Source organism: Cetorhinus maximus, chromosome 27, assembly GCF_964194155.1.
Source record: "Cetorhinus maximus chromosome 27, sCetMax3.hap1.1, whole genome shotgun sequence".
Taxonomy (NCBI): domain Eukaryota; kingdom Metazoa; phylum Chordata; class Chondrichthyes; order Lamniformes; family Cetorhinidae; genus Cetorhinus; species Cetorhinus maximus.
This window is the reverse complement of record NC_135905.1, coordinates 15929138-15942185: the sequence shown is the minus strand read 5'-3', so window position 1 is coordinate 15942185 and position 13048 is coordinate 15929138. Positions and strand designations below refer to the sequence as shown.

The following is a 13048-nucleotide window of genomic DNA, read 5'->3' as shown; positions in this document are numbered from 1 at the left end:
CTTACCCCTTCCGACATTTGTTCCAATAACCCCCCACCCACTAATCCTGCTCAACCCAAAATATTAAAATTGATCTCACCTTCTCATGTGCAATGCCATAGAAAACCAACTAGTAACTAATACAAGGGCATCAAAACTGTAACATTTTAATGCACATGTAAATCAATAGTCACCTTAGCAAGATGTTTAAAGAATTTTGAATATATTGCACTGCAGGACTGAGTAGTAAGGGTAGTGAACAGGTTCAGGCTTCATTACCACAACTTCCCCAACTTTAAAAAGCTGCTATAAAGGCTTGGAGGTGGTCAGGTGTTTAACTTTAAGAGCGGAGTCATCATTAAAGCTACTTATTTGTATGTGGCTTTCACACAAAAATGGTTTGAATCATACAATGCCATCCCCAATCGCCAGTAAAAATATTCTGTAATCAAGGTCTATTCAGTCACTGAACCAGAGGAGCTGGTCACTCTCCAAATTGACAAATACTACTCTGCATGGTCCAGTCCTCCCCTACAAAGGTGTAAATAGTTCAAGGAGATAATATTTAAGAAACAAGTTGACCCAATTTATGATTGTTCACACAGCTGTTAACCTGTACTTTAATCCAACATGTAAACAGCAATTAGGACGACAGTAAAAGAAAGTGGAATTTCAATGATGCATACAAGTCAGTAATTAGTTAGGATTAGACTTCAGTGGGGATGTCAATTATCAATTTGATTATGCAGCTTTTCTAAATAAACTTGGCAAACACTTTCTTTTAAAAAACTTATCTGATATACTTTAAGAGAAGCGTTAAATGTTAGGGAATTGTAATATTACCATGAAAGGCAGTCTATGCCAGTAGGAGCTTGACAGGGTAGGTGCTGAGAAAATGCTTCCCCTAGCTAGGGAATCTAGAACATAGGGTTACAGTCTCAGAATAAGGGATCAGCCATTTAGGACTGAGGTGAGGAGAAATTTCTTCCCTCAAGGGGTTGTGAATCTTTGGAATTGTCAATGTGCCTCCACAGCACCTTTGCTGTAGCAGTGAAATGTTTTTACCCCATTTCCAAACCAGACAGATTGACAGTCTGTCAATTTTGTGTTGCGGATCTTTGCTAACCAACAGAAAGTGTTTACAAAATTATGTCGTCTATTCACTCAGCAAATAGTCTTCTCATTGGATGCCAGTACAGACAGGATCTGTAGCTAGTTCTCAGTTTAAAAGGCCAGCATTCTAATCGCTAAAAAGCAAGACACATTTCCAGGTTTTTTTTTAAAACCTCTTTCCAATGGTTCACATGACACCAATTTTAGACTTTACACACCTGTGTGTGCCTCAGCAGTAATTTACACTAGAATGAGCTATGCTGGGTAGAGTTTGTGCTAACTTGGTAGGAGTCTTGAAGGAAGCCTCCAGCCCGTTTGGGGTCAGTGCCTCTGTTGGTGGGCCTAACCCTGCCAGGGGTATCCTCCATGGGCCTCGGTCCATGTGCTGCTGCTGCTTGGTTCTCTTCCAAGGTCAACCCTAGCTCCTGCCCCAATAGATCTAACCTTGCAACTGGTCTCTCTTTTCTGCCACTTTTGGAGGAGGATATGGGAGTTAAAATTGACAGGTGTTTACCCAATTGCGATCTTTCCAAATGGTGTGACCACCAATGAAATACCAAATGTCTTCCAGATAAAGAGAGTCTGGTCACCCCCTTATCACCAACCTCTCAGAGCACAAGGCGTTCTCAAGTGGTTCTCAAGATTCCATATCCCTTTGGTTGACCAATCATTGGCCTGTTACATTAGAAAAGGTTGTTTCGCATCTTTTCTCATCATAATTCTTTTAAAGCTCTCATCAGTAAATTTGGCCCTGTTATCTTATATCCCTGGTCTGTTCTCAGGCTTGTTACCTCGTGTCTGCTTGGTCCCACACTACTTGTTCTGAAGCCCTATTGTCAGAAGAGTCTCTTGTGATGGAGGAACAACTTGTTAATGTAGCTGTAGTTTCTATGTTAGCTATTTCACATTTTATTAATTACGTTAAGTGAAGAATGTTTCTTTTACCCATCAGTTTTGTAAAGCTTGACAGTTTTTAGGTTATACAGTGGCAAACACCAATGAGGTTATTGTATACCTATGAGACTAATATAAAAAGGTGATAATACTAAGTTAGTAAAGTTACATATTCAAAAATGCATGTTACAATAAATCGAGGCAAATTAATTTCCAATATTTCCCATCTGTTAATAGTCATTAGGTATATCATTTGTTAATACAAAAAGTAATTACAAAAAAAATATATATATACGGAAGAGAATTTCTGTGCACATGAGAACTCTGCTGATCAATATGTCTCCAGTACAAGTTGTAAGGAAGTGGTATTGGATCTGGTCTGCGAAGTAAGGCAAGTACATGTTGTAGAAAGACTAACATTTTTAGAATTAATATAGGAAATGAGTCAACAGAAATAGCTTTCAAGAACTGTAAATAGGCAGAATCATAGAAACTTATAGCACAAGAGACAGTCATTTGATCTGTCGTGCTGGTTCTTAGAAAGATCAGTCATGCTGGGTTCTACATCCTTTAACTAACCCTGTTAAGTTCCTCAACCTCAAGTACCTGTCCAATTCCTGTTGAAAATTCTTTACGAAATCAGCTTCCACACCTTTTCAGGTAGAACGTTCTAGATCTCAACTAGTCAATCATGTGTTATCTTCCCTCTAGACCATTTTCCAATGGTTTTGGGATCCATGCCCACTGGTTATTGTGCCAGTCAACAGAGACTATATTTTCCCTATTTACTTCATCAAAACTTCTTATAGACCACTTCTTAGCCTTCTCTGTTGCAAGGAAAATGGTCCTAACTTTTCCAACCTTACCTTATAACTGAAGTCCCAAAGCCCTGGTAGGATCCTGGTAAATCTCCGCTGTGCCCTTTCTAACACCTTTAATCTTTCCTGAAGCATGGTGTCCAGAATTCTCCACAATATTGAGGCCGAACCAGTGATTTATGAAGTTCAATTGTGACCTCTTTAGTTTTATATTCTATTCCTCTATTAATAAACCTGATTCCCCATATGCCCTTTTAACCACCTTATCAACTTGCCCTGCACCACGTTTATAGGTATGGATACCAATGTGTCTCTGCTCATCTACATTTTTCAAGATTGCCCCATTTATGATGTACTGTTGTTCCATTATGTCCTCCTAAAGTGCACACTTAACTGCATCGCTCAGTTGCAGTTTCACCCTAACTTTTCCAATCTAACCGTGTTATGTACCTTCTGAAAGCAGGTTAAATTAGCTCTTTGCCAGTTGAGCATTTTTACCTTCAATATTTTATGGTTTCTTTCCACAATTACTTTAAATCAAATTGTGTGGCCACTTATCTAGATGATCCCTTGCTGTAAGGCATTTCATGTGCCTTACTTCATTTCCCAGACCAGATCTAGTACTGCTTGCTTATTTGTTGTACTGGAGACATGTTGATCAAGAAAGTTCTCCTGTGCACAGAAATTCTTCTCCTTCCATATCCATAGCATGATGTTTTCTCCAGTCTCAGAGTAATTAAAATCTCCAAATATTCCTACCCTATCTTTAGGAACAATGGCGGTACTTACTTGAAAACAGCTTAAAATGTAAAATATGTACAATAGAATTATCCCTTTTAAATAACACAAATAGTCAGATAATATGGTATTAAAATAAGTTTATTTTTGAGTTATTGGAAAAGGTCAATTTTGTGCCTTTATATGGTTTACAAAATTTGTTTTAGAAGAGTTACTCATGTTCTTCATATGCTCCGAACCCATCCACCAGGTATTTGTTTTTAAAAACATAAAATTCCAGACCCCTGCTCAAAAGCATTCAACACTTGCACACAATCAGCATCCTCCAATAGATGGTTTCAAAATGTATGTAAACTTAAATTTCCCAGATGCAGAAAAAAATCCTAAGATGCTAAACAACTGAAAAGAGATAAGACATCAGAATTTTGGAATTACTTAAGTGCAAATGATTTTGTATGTTTCACATCAAAAATACCAATCTAAGACACAAACCTGCATCGTATATTCAGTGCCAAAAGGAGCAACATTAAAAACCCAACAAATCCCAATATAATGAAATCAAATTTAAATCAATCCAAAACAAGTTGTTTATATAGATTTTTTTGAAGACTTTTTTGGTACATCATTTGAGACAGGCACAGCTTTATACCATGAGAAATAAGTCAGACCCACTGGAACCAATATTTAATTTTCACATCAAAACCTTAAATCTGGAAGGAAAGGTAAGTATTAGCTCAATACAAACATTGCATATAAAAGCTACAACACTACAAGATATCAACTACACAGCATGATGTAAAATGGTTCTATTGTATGACGAATTATCAAAAATAAACATTAGTATCTGCATATACCAACTGCCCAGAAATCAGAGAAGGGCTCTTTGCAAGGAAAAGTGCCTTTAACATTTGCCTGCAATTCAACCAACACATTTAATATTTATTTTAAACTCATTTAATTTTTCCAACAATTAAGCAATACATGTGTGGGAAAACTCAATTAGAAAAGGCTATTAATGAAATCTAAGAAATTTGCATCATCGCCTAAAGTTCAAGGTAAGTTGTGAACGTCTACAGCAAATTTTAAGGGCAAATCTTTCGACCTGGCAGTACTGGTTCCCACATCAGGACTGTAACTTGCAACTTTGAGAGTTAAAGACAAGTGACTATGCACTACAGCCTTCAATGGCATTGTATCCCTGCAATGGGTGATTTCTAGTCAGCGTGAAAAATGTTGATAAGTTGGAAAAATAGCCTTATAAAAATGATTTCCCAAATTTTACACTGCAGGAAATATGACAATGCCAAAAGAGTTTCCAAAACCACCAGCACCCAAATCTACCCAAAATGGCAATGATGCACCTTCAACAAAAATCAACACTTCCTTTCACAAAGCTACCTAAAAGGTGCTTGTTGCAGTCTACAAGTCAACATCTTTTTACTGCCTTCCAAAAGTAGTCATAGAGCACAGCTGCCAATGTATTTTTGAGGCTGCGATGTATTTTTGAGAGGCAGTGTAAAGTTATGTACTATCAGAAATAAAACATGTTTAACATAGATCATGGTATTAGCCAACTGGTGACTAGAAAGGTTGATTTTCATCATTTCCAATAATAAAGGTAAATAGGGGCATGTGAACTGTGAAAATACAGTGGCATCTTGATAATTCTAAAGTGTATTTTCCAATTCCACTGATCTGTTTTCAAGAGTACTGTAGCTTGTCCAAAGTTAAAAAGGATTTCTTCACACCTGTCAATCATTTTCCTGTTGATTTGATCATAACCAAAATCACAATAGCAAAATACTTGATCACAGCATTTAGACATTCCAACCATAAATCTCTACAAATACACAAAGTAATCCTTATTACATGTATTTGTAAATTCACAGAATGTCACAATCAGCTTTCGGTTAGGCGCAACATTTTGTATCAGACACACAGCAGCTTTTGACATGGAAGTAGTGTTTGGGAACACTGGTCATAGTTAGAGTTTTAGGCATCAGTAACATGTCAAAATTTCATCCTGTTGCCATGCCAGCATTGCTTTATAAAACCACTGAGTACCCCTTAATATAATGCTGCACCCAATCTGATGGTAGTCATACCAGAGTCCATGTGAGCATAATCCAACAACGTTGTGTAATCCATATTCTGCCACATTTAACAAAACATTGCCATCTTTCACATGCTCACACTAAGTTGCAGTCTCTGTGGAGTCCTTTATTGCATCTTTTTGTTTCTTGCTTGGTGCTGCTTTAGGTGCAGACATTACCTTGTCCTTCTCCTTGCTGGAGGAAGCTTCCTCAGTCCTCATTTCAGTGTTTTGCTGAAAGATATCAGTATCCAAAAACATGTCTGGGATGTCACTACCAAAATAAATCTTGCTGTTTGCTGCAATTGCCTGGTATTTAGCCAGCTCCAAATACTCTTTAGTCAGTTTCAACTATTGTCAGGAAGGAAGGTAGAAAAAGCACAAAATATCAATTCACTTCTCAAACATGAATAATCCCATACCCACTAATCTTCATGAATGGCATATAATTAATAGCTGAAAAGAATTCCTGAGTCCTTATCATGATTCATTTGCTTCCATTTGAAATGAACTGAACACTCTCTTTTCTACTCTCCCCCTTTGTTCTCAGTTGGAATCTTAATTTATTCAATAGATTATTTACTTTAAAAAAGACAAAATTACAACTTAGCATTTTTCTAAACCAAGTAATATTTGCCAGTGTCAGCAGGTATCTTCTAGTGTACATGTGCATAAACATCCCAAGTGTCATACTGATAAAAGCAGAAGAGATTATAGAATCACCTGCTCAAGTCAAAACTTCATTAGTTGAGCACAGATGTACACTAAAAATTGAGTGGAAGCACGGAATATTTCTTTAATGAAGTGAAACTTGTTAATTGCTTACATTGTAGAAAACCATTGCTGAAAGCTAACTTGGTAGGTGATAAAATGGACAACAACACTGTCTAAACAACTTCCATAGTGTGAACGCATTCAACAGCTAACAGACAACAAAAATTTCAGATGATCATTTAAAATTGCACATCAGAATGCCTGAGCCTTCTCTAAACCAACCAGTTCTGACTGGAATAGTGACATAATCATAAAATATCTATAACTTATCAAAGTTGGTTTGACGGAGTGGACGGTGGGAGAATGATTTTTTAAAAATCAAAACAGGGTCTGTATACTGAAAAAAAAAAGGAAAACCAGGGACCCATTCTATACATTGCCAAGTCACATACAGTTCCTGCTTATCCATACATGTGGAATCTCCTCTTTCATTACAAATATTCTACAATGGAACATATAAAACACTGTTGCTTGTATTTAGCAATTATATATGGAAATTAAATGCACAAAAAGAATGGGTTCCATACCTGGTTGGCTTGTGCAGTCTTCTGAGCAGTATAGAAGTTTGCATTTGCTTTAGCTTTTTCTTTAGCTAAATAAGTAGTATCTACAAGCAAACAAAAACTATTGAATCTCTATTTCTCACTTTAAACATAGGATGCTATCTGAAAATTACAGTAAAAATTATTTTAACATTTAATCTATGTAGTGACTATAGATTGCCACTTATTTACCAATGAGAATACAGTGAACCAGGCTGTTAAAACCAGGGGCCCCACATTACCTCTTCCTGTGCTCCATTTTGAAACTGCCACATCAGGAAAAAGTTTGTATGACACATTATTATTGACAAAGAATTCAAGTTAAGAGTTATTTGTTTGTAAATTCCAAAACTATAAAATAAAAAACTAGCCAAGACCTCTTTAATGCACATGAAACTCTCTTGCCTCTTCCCCCATGACAAATAATATGAATGCAATAATGATGAAGCACAGACCAAATCTACAGACTGTAAAATAAAAACATTTATTTAACAAGGTTTCAATAGAATCAAATAGGAAGTAAGATTATTTGCATGTAGCTTTAGTGGTAACTTTTTGCATGGACGTGATACTCCATATATTGAAAGTATTGCAGACAGACAGAAGTGGGGGTCGGGGCGGGTGGTGAAGTCAGAGATACCAGCTGAAATTAAGTTCTACTTTGTCGCGCAACTTAAATGAATTCTGTCCTAGGAGCTGGAATTCACCCACTCTTATTATTCCACTTTGGGAGGTAACCGCATAATCTGGTCAAGGGTTGTACAATTCCTGAATGTATTCAAAGACGACCCATAAGAACTGTTTATTGAAGGGAAATGAGATTACATGGAAGAAGATCTTAATCCACGAGTCCCTAACGGCTTGGGATGCAAACTCTTTGGACATAAATGTCTCCAGGGACTAGAATCATTAATACTGTCTCAACTGGTGGCTTCAAGACCTCTCTTCCCTTATGAGGGACAGAGATGGCTGCCGTTTGAAGCAGGTCGACCAAGATTTTCAGAGTGGGCTGTATTCCTGCCTTGCCAGCTCACAGAATCCATTTGCAGAGATCCCCAATGATGCATGGCATTTATTCAGTAAAGAGCTGGCCACAAAAACTGAAGGTCCCAGGTTTGATACGCGAGTTAGCATCAGGCTGCTAAAATTGATCCTGCGCCCATTGAGGGGAAAACGTATTGCAGGATTCTAGCTTGTGATCACTATTCAGCAGCAATAACTGAGAAACAATTGTGAACATGGTCAAATAGTCCTCTGCTACTCACTGAAAGGACTATTGCCCATTTGGGTCAGGTACTAGAGGGTGATTGGCACCATAGAATTATACCCAGAAAGAAGTCAATGTCTTTTACAGGAGATGAGAAATTGGAAGAAAAGGGACATGAATTAGATGGGTAGTTAGATAATTTGAGGCCGAGTAACAAGTATATGAATCTAGTCATGAGATTGGATAATTAAGATTCAAGCTATTAGGAATCTGAGATACAGAGCATGTCACCTCCCAGATTAAGAGCACATATTGAAATTAGTTTACACGTTAAGATGACAATCAGATGTTGACAAAACACACCTTCAATTTCTGAAATCTTCTTGTGTGTTTCCTTTTCCATAACCTTCTGTTGGAACTGAATCTGTGCTACTTGTGCAACTTTTTCTGCCTCTGTACATTTTTAAAAAAAGATAAATCTAAATATACTGTAATGCACAAGTCACAACATTTAAAAACCCAAGCACAAGTCTTTAAAAATTAAAGCAGTCAATACAGTATTTCTCAATTTGCTGAAGGTTGTATAAAATCGTATGCTTGATTATGGTACAAAAAATGTTGTTTCTGATCAACTAAAGAAATTTTTCTTTTTGTGCCATTTATATTAACTGTATTCTTAATGTGCAATACTTATTTAAAGTACCAAGCACTAGCATCATATACATAAAAAGTGGAATACCAAGTATGTCTTGTACTACTTTGTTCTGCAAACCTTCACACTAAAACGTTACAGGACAAATCCACATCTCTCTAGCAAGCTAGAACATGGGCATCTAACCAACATGTGAAAAATTGGCTAGGTATGTCCTGTCCAGAAAAAGCAGGGCAAATTCAACCTAGCCAACTACTGTCTCATCAGCCAACTCCCTAACATCAGCTAAGTGACAGAAGATGTCATCAACAGTGCTATCAAGCGGCACTTACTCAACGATAATCTGCTCACTGATGCTCAGTTTAGGTTCCGCCATGGCCAACTCTGCTCTTGACCTCATTACAGCCTTGGTCCAAAAGATCTGAACTCCAGAGGTGAGGCGAGTGATTGCTCTTAGCATCAAGGAGCCCAAGTGAAATTGAAGTTCATGGCAATCGGGGGGGAAAACTCTCCACTAGTTGAATCATACCTAGCACAAAGGAAGATGGTTGCATCTGTTGGAGGCTAATCAGCTCATCCTAGGACATCGCTGCAGGAGTTCCTCAGAATGGTGTCCTAGGCCCAACCATCTTCATCTGCTTTAATGACCTTCCCTCCATCATTTGATCGAACTGGAGATGTTTGCTGATAATTGCACTGTATTCAGTACCATTTGCGGTTCCTCAGATCCTCAGCAATCAGTGTCAATATGCAGCAAGACCTGGACAACATACTGGTCACTTATCAGCCCAAGCCTGAAACATTTGTGCCACACAAGTGCCAGGCAATGACTATCTCCAACGAGAGAGAATTTAACCATCTCCCCTTGACATTCAACGACATTTCACTCAAACCTTTCATTACTCATTGTGCCTGTAAGGCTCAGAAGCCTAAGTCTTATGGGAAACATGCCCCCTTTCTATACAACAAAAACAAGGTGACTTCAGTGAAGTAACTTTGCTACATTGAGGTTACCAGAGAATAAAACTAACAGGATTATTTTCAGATCGCTGATGTTGCAGGAGATAAATGTTTGTTGGTTGTTACAATATAATTTGTTGTATACCTTTTTCAGATCCCATAAAGGTTCCACTGTGGGTACTGCCACCATTGTCAAAACTCCTTTTCATGTATCAGTTTCCTTACAGACTTAAAAAGTTGCATTTAATAAAACTAGCAACAATTACAAAGGAAACGGAGCTGAAAAAGGACTATAGATCTCATTGGAGGCAAGAAACACACTATTTGAAAGAAAATTGCAGGGCCAAGGGGAGCGAGTAATGGAGTGGGACTAACCAGATACCTCTTTCAAAGAGCTGACGCTGACGTGACAGCCTGAAATAATCCTCCAGCAAGGAAGGAAGCTTATGGCTGAGCTATAGTGGACAATAAAAAGACATCTTGAGGCCTTTTCAGTTACAACTCATCAGTCCCAGACAAAAATTGTTGCTGCTGCTGAAGAAAATACCAACTCAATGTGATCCTTGTACATGGAAAGCAATAAATATAAAAATAAAATTTCACACTATTGCTACTGAACTTTTGTTCAAAGGATCTTTCACATCATGAGCTGATGAGATGTAAAAAAAAAATACACATCTGGAAGGACTGAAATCTCAAGGTGAGTTAGATATTGCGCATTAATAAACCTTTGGCTTAATGACTTGAGCCTATTTCAAATTTAAAATGACATTTTGTTCATCTTCCCACAACATTTTTTCAGTATGTGAAGATCCAAGAACTTAGTTTATTCTTCACTCTCCAGACCCTCACTACTTTTTCAGAGTTATTTGCATGATTGAGAGATTTCCTCCTTGCTCATTCATCAAGGTCTGGGCTTACCTGGCTAGATGTCGTACCTGGTGAGATGCCTCAAAAGATTATTTCACTGCCTGCCCACCACCCTTCCTGGCACTTTGAAGCAACAGTACCCCCAGCAACACCAGAAACTTTACCACAACCCCACAATAAGCTCTGAGCTTGTATTTAATGAGCCAAACTTAATTGAACATACAATGCGGCGAAGAGCAGTGGAAAACCAGGGGGTTGGGAAGCCTACAAAAACCAACAGAGGACAACTAAAAAAGAAATAAGGAGGAAGAAGATTAAATATGAGGGTAAACTAGCCAGTAATATAAAAGAATATTGCATGAGTTTTTTTAGATATATAAAGGGTAAGAGAGAGGCAAAAGTGGACATTGGGCCGCTGGAAAATGACGCTGGAGAAGTAGTAGTGGGGAACAAAGAAATGGCGGAGGAACTGAATAGGTACTTTGCATCAGTCTTCATGGTGGAAGACACGAGTAACATCCCCAAAGTTCAAGAGAGTCGGGGGGCAGAGGTGAGTATGGTGGCCATTACCAAGGAGAAGGTGCTAGAAAAACTGAAAGGTCTGAAGGTGGATAAATCACCTGGACCAGATGGATTACACCCCAGAGTTCTGAAGGAGATAGCTGAAGAGATAGTGGAGGCATTAGTGGTGATCTTTCAGGAATCACTGGAGTCAGGGAGGGTCCCAGAGGACTAGAAAATCGCTAACGTAAGCCCCCTGTTTAAGAAGGGAGTGAGGCAAAAGACGGGAAATTACAGGCCGATTAGCCTGACCTCAGTCGTTGGTAAGATTTTAGAGTCCATTATTAAGGATGAGATTTCAGAATACTTGGAAGTGCATGGTAAAATCGGGCAAAGTCAGCATGGTTTCATCAAGGGGAGGTCATGCCTGACAAATCTGTTAGAATTCTTTGAGGAGGTAACGAGTAGGTTAGACAAAGGAGAGCCAATGGATGTTATCTACTTGGACTTCCAGAAGGCCTTTGACAAGGTGCCTCACAGGAGGCTGCTCAGTAAGATAAGAGCCCATGGTGTTAGAGGCAAGGTACTAGCATGGATAGAAGATTGGCTGTCTGGCAGGAGGCAGAGAGTAGGGATAAGGGGTCCTTCTCAGGATGGCGGCCGGTAACTAGTGGAGTTCCGCAGGGGTCAGTGTTGGGACCACAACTTTTCACTTTATACATTAATGAGCTAGATGAAGGAACTGAGGGCATCCTGTTTGCAGATGATACAAAGATAGGTGGAGTGACAGGTAATATTGAGGAGGTGGGGAGGCTGCAGAAGGATTTGGACAGGTTAGGAGAATGGGCAAAGAAGTGGCAGATGGAATACAATGTGGGCAAGTGTGAGGTCATGCACTTTGGTAGGAAGAATAGAGGCATAGACTATTTTATAAATGGGGAGAGAATTCAGAAATCTGGAGTGCAAAGGGACTTGGGAGTCCTAGTCCAGGATTCTCTTAAGGTTAACTTGCAGGTTGATGCGGTAGTTAGGAAGGCAAATGCAATGTTGGCATTTATTTCGAGAGGACTAGAATATAAAAGCAGGGACGTGCTGCTGAGGCTTTAAGGCTATGGTTAGACCACATTTAGAATATTGTGAGCAATTTTGGGCCCCGTATCTCAGGAAGGATGTGCTGGCCCTGGAGAGGGTGCAGAGGAGGTTCACGAGAATGATCCCAGGAATGAAAGGCTTAACACATGAGGATCGTTTGAGGACTCTGGGTCTATACTCGATGGAGTTTAGAAGGATGAGGGGGGATCTGATTGAAACTTACAGAATACTGAGAGGCCTGGATAGGGTGGACGTGGGGAAGATGTTTCCATTAGTAGGAGAGACTAGGACCCGAGGGCACAGCCTCAGAGTAAAAGGAAGACCTTTTAGAACAGAGATGAGGAGAAACTTCTTTAGCCAGAGAGTGGTGAATCTATGGAATTCATTGCCACAGAAGGCTGTGGAGGCCAGGTCATTGAGTGTATTTAGGACCGAGATAGATAGGTTCTTGATTGGTATGGGGATCAAAGGTTACGGGGAGAGGGCGGGAGAATGGGGTTGAGAAACTTATCAGCCATGTTTGAATGGCGGACCAGACTCGATGGGCCAAATGGCCTAATTTCTGCTCCTATGCCTTATGGTCTTATGAACAAGTTTTATTTTTCCTGCCATACTCAACTCAAATAAGGTAAAACAGCAAATTCCCATTATACATCACACACACACACTTGACTGTTATGATATGGATTCCACTTGTGTACTCTGGGTATTGTAATTCCACAGGAGCAGAGCAAAAGCAACACCACAAAGTCAACAGCAGCTGGGATTGCCACCACACAGGCAGGTGTTAAATTTTCAACTCAAGCAAGAGGTTCT

General features: G+C 39.0%; 1 protein-coding gene across 3 annotated transcripts in view; it reads right to left on the bottom strand.

Moving 5' to 3' along the window:
- Nucleotides 1-3667: 3667 nt before the first annotated feature.
- LOC144668611 (erlin-1-like) overlaps nucleotides 3668-13048 on the bottom strand; it is a 34999-nt gene continuing 25618 nt past the window's right edge. For all 3 annotated transcript variants that reach the window (XM_078530798.1, XM_078530799.1, XM_078530800.1), the window contains exons 10-12: nucleotides 8521-8610; nucleotides 6936-7015; nucleotides 3668-5985 (exon numbers count right to left, since the gene is read on the bottom strand). In XM_078530798.1, the coding sequence (XP_078386924.1) occupies nucleotides 5737-5985; nucleotides 6936-7015; nucleotides 8521-8610 (419 nt within the window). In that variant the 3' untranslated portion in view covers nucleotides 3668-5736. The remainder of the gene's footprint in view (nucleotides 5986-6935; nucleotides 7016-8520; nucleotides 8611-13048) is intronic.